Source organism: Lonchura striata, chromosome 8 (assembly GCF_046129695.1).
Source record: "Lonchura striata isolate bLonStr1 chromosome 8, bLonStr1.mat, whole genome shotgun sequence".
In the NCBI taxonomy this organism is placed as follows: Eukaryota; Metazoa; Chordata; class Aves; order Passeriformes; family Estrildidae; genus Lonchura; species Lonchura striata.
The window spans coordinates 21,491,474-21,502,864 of NC_134610.1; the positions used below are offsets into that span (position 1 = coordinate 21,491,474).

Sequence of the window (11,391 nt, forward strand, 5' to 3'; positions counted from 1 at the left end):
TAGCTATGTAAATATTAATATGCACCAATTCATGAGAAGAAACCATATATATTTGCAATCAATTTCTAGTTTGGCTTCTCATTGTCTTTCAACTTTCTTTAATTTGCACAGTAATGGAAGTGTGAGTTATTACTCATACTAGAGACTCTGCTTTAAAGAAATTTCTTAAGTTTGTAGAGTATAAAATTCTATCTTGCAAGATTTACTTTCATTATCCTTTTATCTTAAAAAAATAAATACATCTAAACAATTCCAAAATAGACACGATTAAAAACAATGAAAATCAATAAAAGTGCGTTAATGTCACTTCAAGTGGAAGAAAGAATTCTAAAATTTCTATTTAAAGTTGAAAAGGTACCCTCTACTGTGTACATATAAAAAAAGTAAAATGCTTTCTATCACAAGATTTAACTGAAGGGCAGCACAACTGAATCAGTTAAAGCTTAAGATCTTCCACAAATTTTCAGCTATGACACTATTCTTACTGAAGTCAGTAACATAATTTCTTTTTTCCCCTACAAAAGCATCTCTAAGATAAGGTCGTTGAAAAAAAGACAAAAAACACAACCCCAAAAAACAAAGATACAAGTTCTTTATATCTGAAGTTATCCTATCTCTTCCTACTAGAGTCACAAATAGAAAAATATAAAAAAGGATGAGGACTATCAAGATGCTTAAGACATCAGAAAAGATCCTGGGAGTACAAACAATTCTAAGATAGCTATACTACAGAAAAGGAAATTCTTCAAGATTACTTATTTATTTATTTCATCAAAGAAGTTAAGCTCAAAGTTAGGACATATTTGGACAAGTTTAACTACATACAATTCCTACTTCCATGTTAAATTGACTTGCAAATATTGCGACACCAGGTGCTGCTGGAAAAACTCCATAAAGAAATGCATAGTTTGATAAACTGGTGTGATTGACCATGCTGTCACTCTTGTCCAAGAGTTCCACCATCTCTCTACAGAGAAATGGCATCATGAGCCTGAAAGAAAGGAGAAAAAGTAATTGAAAAAATATTACTCAACCTACAACAATAGACCCCTCTTTACCCTGAAAATTAATAAAAAGGAAATTTAAGTCTTGTTTGAATAGTACTTATGAAAAGTAATATGGGCATCACTTAGAACAACTGCCTTTATTGTTATCAAAATATATATTTACCAGCTGCTTTAAAATCCCACATCATAAATTACATTAAAATGAAAAGGACAAACATGACGACAAACTCAGGTATAGAAGCAGCTTCCCTGATTGTGCAGACACATTCTTTGTACAAACTTCAGATTTAGGATGGTAAAACATTAAATACCCCCTCATTTTTCAACTGTTACAGTAATAGTAGTTATAAGCAGTCAGCAGCTCTGAAATTCAGTCCACCTTTCTGCAAGCTGTCTGAAATATGATAAGTATCCCATGCCAAAAGTTTTGGCCAGCAAACTGCTGGCATCAAGGCTATTTCAGCAATAGCCCAGATCACATACAGACTCAATGTAAGCCTTATATAGGCTTACAGTGAAGCAAAGTGGCAACATTAAACAATGTTTTTCACCTTTTTTTCATTACAAAATTTGTCATTAAGCTGGTTTACAGACTAAGTCTTGAGCTTTGCTGATTAGTTATACTTGATACTGAAATGCACCTTCAAATTTTACAATATAAATTTGAAAACCAAACATACTATTACGTTAATTGTAGTTCAGTAGGAAATAAAATATTTAATATTAAATAAACATTCCCTGAGATATAATCAAGGGAAGATAATGATAGTGTAAGTTCTAAATAGAACTTGGCATTTATTCATGCTTAAAATTCAAGCAGTTTTAGAGCAGTAAGTGACCGTTTTTACATTCTTCCAGTATAGTAGTTTCAAAAATTTATAAAGTAAGGAAAAACAACTAATTTGGAGATGCATTGTTTAAGCCAAATAAAATACAAATACTAATCAAATATACTTAAACTCACTACTGTCTAACTATTTATTCAGTAAATTTTAATTTAAGCTAATTCCCCAAATACCCAATTCACAACAATGGCCTGTGGGCAGTCCATGAAGGCACAGCACCCCTGATTTTCTTTCTCTGCAGAGTCTGATAACAGGTTTCCAGTCTACTAAATTTCCTTTAAAATTTAACAGCTGTATTCTATCAGAGAGTTTGGGAAGCACTCACTCAAAACACCGGAAAGTGAAATGTACTACCAATGTAACGTTTTTGAGAGAAAAACCATCTGACCAGGGTATTCAGAGCTTAAAACTACAGAACAAAATTATAAGAATACATAAATTGAACTTACAGTTTAGCTGTGATGAGAAGGATCAGTGCAACAACCATACCCTTTGTCAGTTTTTTTGTCTGTCCCACCATAGTGAGTCCAAGGTAAAAAAGTGCAGAGCCAGAAAATGAACTGGCCAGTCCATCAAGGAAGTTTTCAAGGTATTCAGGAATTTTCTGGCCAAGAATAAAGTTTGAGGCAATTCCTATGAAGACCATGAATACAATTGGGTTCTGCAAAACTCGAAGGAGTGCTAGGCCCACTATTTTGATTTTGCTCTGTGACACAGTGCGATTATTCCTCCACTTCTGGATTTCACAGAAGATAAACCCCAAGGGGTTTAGCATCATAAGAGATATTGGAGCCACTAGGTAAATGTACTGGAGATACTCTGGGTAAGTGGTTTGATATAAAGCTTCAACTAGAAGACAGGAAATGAAGAGTTATGAGTGATAACACTTCAGCAGAAAAATACATTGAAATATTGAAATTAAATTTTGCTCTCTGAAAACTAAAGAAAATAATTTAAGTTTCCTCCAGAAGGAACTAAAGAAATACATTTAATTAACAATCAATATAAGATAATGCAGGAAGAGAAGTACATCCAATTGTACTAGGCAACAGTTATCTAAAGAACGCATTAAAGACCAAAGATGAACCATCCAATACTATTTAATCAGCCCACGATTAGCCAACATTTACAGAAAAAGAGAAGAAAAACCAATGTAACAATTCTATGTTTCCTTTGAGTCATACCAAATGCTGGAAAAATTTTGGCTTTATTTCTGACTTGCTTTTCCTCCCCAGATACATGACAGTTGTGGACAATAAAATGCACCTTTGCAGGATACAAGTTGCTTCCCATCTTAAGGGAATCTCACTTCTTTGGAATTGAATCAGTTTTCAATGGGTAAGTCAGGTGTGATCTTTCTGCATTGATTCAATACAACACAACAAAGCAACAACCGGGAAAAAAAAAAGTTTATGACATAATTATTGGTTCATTCTCTGGGACTACTAAGGACTAGAGTTACTGCTATAGTTATGGTCCCTCAAGGAACTCTAAATCATGACCTTTTGCCTTCATTACTATTACATACTTCTGAGTCAAAGTAGAATTGCTTTTTATTTCACGTTTGTACTAAAGGCACTTCAAAAATAATGAAAATACTTAGGAAGCATATAAAAGATTCAATTCTAATGTGAATTTTAAAAAACACCCAAATGCTTTAAAAGTAGAATGTTCTCTTTTACCTGACTTATAATTTTTACATTTAATATTTTTTCATTATTAATAATTATCAATAATATGCTATAGGTATTAATAGTATGCCAATTATAATACACGTATATGTAGTTAATTGTATCATAATTATTACATATACTATGCATTAGATATAGGCTATGCAATTCACAGTTATTAATAACATTATTCATCTTTTCTGAAAAAGTTTTTCCTTGTGACTACATTTTTCAAAATCCAAAAGAGTTTTACCTTAGTATTATTTAAGTCTCTGGAATGACAGGAACGTCCAAGTGCTAAATCAGTGCTCACTTTGAACAGTCCCCTCTTTAGAGCAAATAAACTGACATTCTCAATTAGCTGATATCTTACAAATATTAAAAAAGGCACTAAAGGCATTTTTACTTGTACAGGCCATTATTAAAGTACATATAGAAGAACTACCCATATAAAATCCTAAATAGACTGCTGAACAGAAGTACCAAGTTTGGGGTTAGTTACTGCATTTAACAAGCCAGTTTTAAGTATTAAACACAACCTAGTAATCAAAACCATTTTAAACATGCAGGACACTTTTTTGTGCAAATAGGTTTTTTCCTAAAATTTCAAACCTGAAACTGATGTTTATGCTGCTTTATATAGAATGCCCATGTCACTCGAACACAACTTCACACAAGTCACGTGTAATTAATGCCTGAGTGAAAATTTTGTAAAAACTTTACTTTCTGGTAAAATGAAGCAGCATACTTAAGACAATAAATTAAGGTCTATAAGTACTTTCAATTATGTATGATGTCAAAATACATTTTATTTGGTACAAAAAGCGGAGTTAGATTACCGAGTCTATAGGTAAAAAAAATAAGAAATCAGTCTTATGGAATTGTTAAAACAGTAAAAATAATCCACAACTTCTGTCACTGATGAAAAATTTTCTTTTTATTCAAATCACGGTGCCTGCTTGCTGCTCATAACAAAAAACTTTAATTTTTTTAAAAATCAATTTTCCATGTCCCAGCTGCTCAGAAGTACATATAAATCACACACTAGTTGTCCATGCTCAACACAATGAGTATGATTATAGTCACAGTGACTGTCACCTACACAGCACCTCTGCTACACCTGTGCTTTAGCACACAGCTCTAGAGAATACCTGAGTCTGTTTGTCAGACTTGTATCATTATTACCCTGTAATTAAAATCCCAAAGCTTTCTATCATAGTAATTCTGACTATACCAGAGGTGTGCTAACAAACCTCTCTACTAGTTGGTTCTTTTTCACCCCAACATCACTTTTTAATCTAGAACTATCATAACCATGATAACACAAAAACAGTGATAGGCTTCAAACATTTGACCCATATTTTGATTTTGCTATGTGCAAATCTTTTCAAACAGCAAAAAAGAGCATAGTAAAGAATTAATAAATAATAATAGTAATGTATTAAGGAAGTTACATGGGATAAAGACTCGGGAATGATTAAGAGTTCAAAATGCCTTTTTAAATAGTGTTGGTTTAGTTCACAATTTGTTAATATCTATTTTTTTCCTTCACAAATTTCCACTGCTACAGCATTTAAAAATATTTTTTCGTTAAAAGATCAGGCTTTGTTCAAAACACTACCTCCACTACATAAAAAACAGCAGCTGACCAGTTCTGCAAACACTTTAGAGAACTAGCTTGGGTAATATTTTACTAATAGCAAAAAGTTTGCATAGGTGACAGCATGAACCCAAGACCAGTGAAAGTTTGGGGATGGGAGAAGGGAAAGGACAAAAAGAAATAAACCTCAAGAGTCTACAATGTTTCTGTTGCAGTAACTATTCCAGTAAAGTTCTAAATGGTGTAGATTTTGTCAAGATCATACATAGAAAAAATATAAATAATATCTTATAAATCATGAGGTATCTGAGGAAATACGCAGTCTTACAAGAAAGTTGAAAGAATGTTTTAACCAGGATACAATGGAAATACATTCAGAGACCCCTAAAATACATATATAAAAAACCCCAAACTCTAATTGGCATCTAAAATTAATACCAACAAAGAAAGATGTAATTTCCACAACCTCATTTGTGGCATACTTCTGACTTCTTTCAAGAGGAATAAATCTCAGGAGATGCAACTGAGGGAAGCACGGTATTTTAATCTAAAAAAAAGTATGCCACTGCATTTGTCTAAATTTTATACATATCAAGGAAATTTGAAGAGAATAAGAAAGATTGAGGATTCTCCTGAACATGCTGCCTTGGAAAACGAGAAAGATACTGTTAACTCCTAAAGTATTCTAAAATATGGATCTACTTGTTACATATAATCTGGAATTGCATATTTGACCTTTCCTTTGTAATTGTATTTTCAATTCTGTAATCAAACACCTTGCTTGTGGTTTTGCTAGAACCAACTTGCTCTCTTGTTTTGGTTTTAACCCTTCCTAGATGATGAGTAGTAGTCTCAAAGAGAATTTGAGAGGCACTTCAGAAATTATTTCAATTGCATGGAACTTCAATTCAAAAATCAATTTCAAATTATGGAAATATAAAAGCAAACATGTCTAGAACAGTGACAATTAATTTTAAAGAAGAAAACATACTTACCTATTGGATATCCCAGCGCAAAGTCATTGCTTTGTGTAGCAAAAATAGGGAACAAACCTGCTTTGCTAAATCGGTTCTCAGGACTGGCTACTAACAATGTTAAAACACAGACTAAAAAAAACACAGCAGCTTTGGCAATTAAAACACTGTACAGGAAGGACCAATTCACATTAGAAAAATTAAGTACCACCATGTTTTTGAACAGTAAAGCCGGGAGTGCAAAACGGGACACAAAATTTCCCAGTCCTTTGGCCTGAGTTGATGTGATAATGTTGGCTCTTCCGGCTATGTAGCCACAAAGAATTATTCCAAAGCATTCCAGCAGGGCTGGGAAAAGCCTGCTTATTGACATAGAAGGGGGACTGCCGGTGGTGTTGAGTCCAGCTTGTCCAGGCACAGAAAGAGACATATTAGCTGAAGATGAGAGGTTCTTTGCAGAAAAGTCTAAATAGCTATCCATTTCCTCTGACCACCTCTTCCAAAAGAAGAGCGTGAAATGATCTCATCTGTAAAAGGAACAAATGTATATTTATTAAATTCATTCCTTTAAGTACAAGCTTATGCCCTCTTAAATTATTACAGAACAGACAAGAGGAATAGACCTTACAAGAACTGAGCACCAGGAAAGAAAGATAAATCTGATGAAGAATCAAAGCTTCTCCACTCTGGTACAAAAACGTTTGGCAAGGTCCTCTCTACCTTCCAGAAAAATTTAGAATTTAAATGATCATATCAACCCTTGAAGCTTGTACCTTGCTTTGTGCAACATTGACCTCTCCCAACATTTCAATATCATGTGCTTACATGATATACATGATACACTTTTCAGCTAGCAAAGAATCCACACATGACACAGCAGCCAATGATCTAATTCATTGTGCTAGAGCTGACCCATACTTCCACATACAATTCTTTAGGTCTGTAGCAGTGAAATATAGGCATGCATGAAGCATTTATGTACAACACAAATATCTACCGACCCCCATTCCTCACTTGTTAGCAGCAATTCCCTTTGAAAGGGCTGATTACAACAGCACAGGTTCTATATGCAAGCAGACATGTCAAATCTGCAAATCAGAAGAGAGTGGACATCAAACACAAATATTCATTGGTCAATAGCAAGGTCCTGCCAGAAACAGATATGGCTTTGCCAATATAGCTCTGAAACCTGTGCAGTCCATCAGGTAACTCTGCACATAAAGTTCTGACATGACTAAATCCTGAAGTACTTTGTTTAGGAAGTCAAGATTACTTACCTCACTTTGTAGGGATAGAAACTAAGGCAAAGGTGAACTGATTTCCCCTAAGCTATTTAAGGTATCAGTGGTAAAGCCAAAATTGTCAAGTCCCAAACAATGCTTTGTACAGTACAATCTGTGCAAATTAACAACTGTTTTCAGAGTCTTCCCCAGCCTCTCTGTATCCTAGGAACACAGAACACAGCAGCCAGGTAAGTAAGCAAGTAAATCAAGTCAATGCAAAGGTGAGGTCTTGTAAGATCCATTTCACACCCTGGCATCCAGCATATACATATTCACAAGCTTCAACTCTTTGACTCATGACTTTTATGTATGCCTGAGGCTTTTGGTAAGCACTTCTATGATGCTGTGGTAACTCATCTGGACTGAGCTGCTGCATCATCCAAATCTGTCCAGTAGCCTTGGCTATCCCTTCTCTCAAGGAAAATGAGTCTCACTCCAAGTAAGACTTATTTTAAAGGCTGTACTTCCTTATATTATAGATGATAAATTAGCTTAGATTTATTTGGACTAGGAGCTCAAAGTATTATTTGCTACAGAACAATGGGAAAACTTGCAGGAAATTAAGCAAACAACAAATCATTTCTTCTACTAAAAAACTTAAGGATGTTGTTGGAATATGGAAAATGTCCAAAAGAGAATCAGAGACACTGATCCTTGAAAGAAATCAGCCACATTCTACAGTAGATGCAAAATAAAAAACGGGTTTTCAGCACAGCCACATATCAAATTCTCCAAGCTTATAGCACTGCATAGAGGTAAGGTTCCCAGCAGTGTAATGTGTTCAACCTGCTCTCTCTCAAGGTATTTTTTTTCAGCAATAAGATACAGCTGAATTTTTTTAACCAAATACAACACTTGATGTGTAGTGGGAGTGTATTTCAACTGTATCTATCCCTAAATACTAGCATTCCTTCTCCTGTGCCTTCCTATTCAAGGCTAATGACAAGCCTCTCTTCCTTCTGTATTAAAATCATCATTTCTCCTCACAAAATTGCTATAAAATACAGAAGTGCTCTTGTCCCCATTTCATAATTCAGAACTTAAACAAATATTACTGACTCTTGTGTTGTATCAGTCAACAGCACATACTAAATCCCCTATCTTCCTCACTAGATCAAAACTGACATGGATACACACCCACACATCCCAAACCATCTTTTGTAAGAGACAGACAGATTCCTGCAGCCTTCCTTCAGCCTACCTTCAACTACATCACAAGGGACCCTGTCAAGTCATACAGGACAAATTTTTGGTAAACCACATTAGTTTCAAAGAGAAGAACTCCATTACAGTAAAAGCTGCTCCTGGCACTCCTCAGAGGGCTTTGAGAATGAATCATCTCTTCAGCTCGAGAGACATGCACATCCCAAACCCTTTATATTTAACGCAGAGTTTCTATTGCCAAGCAGTGTTCTCCAGAAATGCAAGCTTTTGCATTCTGCATAACACAGTGAGTACCTCTCAGCACTTTTTGCTCTATAGGATACAGACATTTATATAAGTATTGTGAGATTATGTAATGACTAATCACAGATTTCATACAGAGCCTTGTTACACTTCAGGCTTATATCAAACTAGCATCTCACAAGAGTGAAATAATTTCAATTCACAGTTCTAAATGAAATCGGAGGTAATGATCTCATGAAAACCCAAAATCTGATATATTCTACACAGAAATTAGCTTGTTCTTATAGTAGATGTAGCAAACTAACCAGACAAATGACACTATAATACAGTTGCAAGGGAAAGCACTTAGCTTTGACTCTATAGAACATATGATTTGTAGTTATGCCTTCGTGGACAGAGGATTGAGATTTGAATCCTCGAGAACTCAGCCACAGGTGCATTTTTGGGAACTGGAGGCCAATACAGACACAGATTTTAGGAATAATGCTGCCTTATCTGCTGTCAACTGTGCCAAGCACAGCTGCTTGCAGCCAGACTGTCAGCTTGCATGAGAGGAAGCCTTGTATGAAGACCAACAATTGACACAGAGCAAGTAACAAGTGCAGTTTAAACTCCCTGTGAAACATTTCTCTTGTAGGTTGTCAATACTTGCAAAGTCTTAAAATTCACCAGACCAGAAACTCAATTCTCCAGCAGCTTTGAGTTAAGCAGTATCAGGTTCCTCTCCGAGTACAGAAATAGAGAAATTGTCTCCTTCACCAAAGGAAGGGGAAAACCCCTTTCATCTTCCTTTTCTAATGAAAGTCAAAGACAGCATGATTGAATAAAAAAGATAACTTCAATGTATACCTCCGCTCTGGTCTCTCACTTTTAAGCTTTCAACTGATAATCACTCTCAGGATAATATGGTGACACTGGCAAGACCATGCACATTGCTCATAAATTATAACCCACAACATGACCTACTTTAATGCAATGCAGAAACTCCCCTACTTTAATGTAAGGATGACACATTTTATTTTACTCAGGGAGACTAAAATGGAATTGAGGTAGGAAGAGCCGCTCATAGCAGCTCTCCTACCCTGTTCTCAGCTATGATAAGCGTATGCTACATGCATTTTCATGTAAAAATTTGTGAAGTAAGTCAAAGAGGAAGAAACTTTAGAGAGAGAAAATCATAAAAGTAAGTGGGTAGAAGTGATTAGTGCAGTTCCTATTTTTGCAAGTTAACCACAATTTTTAACTTTTTCTTTATTGGGCTAAGAAAACAGAGAGAGTACAATATCGCAACACCAATTAGCACAAGAAATGGGCCACCTATATCTGGAAACCTAGACAATGCCACAAGAAACATCACACACCTTATATGTGTCTCTGAGCAGTTGTTTTTCAAGATGACATTTCCTCTGCCATCCTCCTCCCACGATGCCATTCCAAGAAAGCCCCTGGCTGTGGAGCAGCCGGGGAAGCCGAGGCCTGCCCTGAGCACACGACTGGCACAGCTCACACAGCAGCACTTCAAGCTCCACAAACCTCTGGCAGTGCACGAGCTCAGGCAGGGCCAAATGAAGCAACAGCTGCCAGCGGCACCCAATGTCAACTCAGGAAACGAACTAAAAACATACCTCCCCTTAATTCTCACTACATCTGATCTTTGGGCTTGTCAACAAATAGATATTTACTTCTGAACTAAACAGCAAAACGTTTTTCAAAAGGTAGATAACATTTTCTTGCCAGCAGCCCTGAAAAAGCACCTCACGTGCACCACTTGCCAAATTAGGATGTAAAATCCTTTGACTTGCAGCCAGAGAGCTGCAACAAAACCAATCTCTCCCCTGCCCCTTCCCGGCCCATCGCTGCTCTCCTTCCCACGGTCACCCCAGCCAGGAGCACACAGCGTTTGCAAAGATAAAAAGCCAGCAGCACTGCCCTGCGTGACAGCTCAGCAGAAAACAGCGCCAGAAGCCGGGGAAATGAGCGGGCAGCTTACCTACTTAGCTTTCGGCAGGCGCCTCCGCACAGGGGTGCGTGCAGAGGGTTTGTGCTCTGTCAAACTGAGAACCGCTCTAAGGCCGAGGCCGCCGGTACCGAGGCCGGGGAGGGGAGGTCTGGCCCGCCCCGGCCCGCCCCGCCAGCGACAGCCCCGGCGCCGCGGGCGGCCGAGCGCCCCGGGCGGGCGGGCCGCGGGCGGCTGCGGCGGGCCCGGCGCGGGCGGCCCCGGGCAGGCCGGGGCTGCGGGCGCGGGACGGAGCGGCCGCAAGATGGCGGCTCGGCGGCCGCCGCGCGGGGGGCGGCCCGGAGCGGCGGGTCTCCGCCGCCGCCCCGGCCCCGAGGGGCTCTCCCGCCGCCGGGAGCCGCCTCCCCTGCAGAACGAGAGCGGGGCGAGCTCGGGCCGCTGCCGGGCCCCCCTCGCGGCTGCCGCCAGCTGCGCCCCCGTTATCGGCCCGAGCCCGCCTCGCCCGCAGCTCGGCGGGCCCGATAGCCGCGCTGGCTGCCGGCAGCAGCCGGTCCCGAGCTTCCCACACCCATTCCAGTTTTCCCGAGCAGTCAGAGCGCTTGGAAATAAAGCACCGTGTTTTCCACGTGCCATCAGTTCCACGGATTT

General features: G+C 38.2%; 1 protein-coding gene across 3 annotated transcripts in view; it reads right to left on the bottom strand.

The window, feature by feature from the left end:
- The window catches only part of GPR155 (G protein-coupled receptor 155), a 28,691-nt gene extending 17,743 nt beyond the window's left edge, over positions 1-10,948 (bottom strand). For 2 of the 3 annotated variants that reach the window (XM_021552437.3, XM_077785057.1), the window contains exons 1-4: positions 10,777-10,948; positions 6,118-6,623; positions 2,302-2,701; positions 826-991 (exon numbers count right to left, since the gene is read on the bottom strand). In XM_021552437.3, coding sequence (XP_021408112.1) covers positions 826-991; positions 2,302-2,701; positions 6,118-6,577 — 1,026 coding nt within the window. In that variant the 5' untranslated portion in view covers positions 6,578-6,623; positions 10,777-10,948. The other variant, XM_077785058.1, reaches the window with a different exon arrangement.
- Between the last annotated feature and the right edge of the window lie 443 nt (positions 10,949-11,391).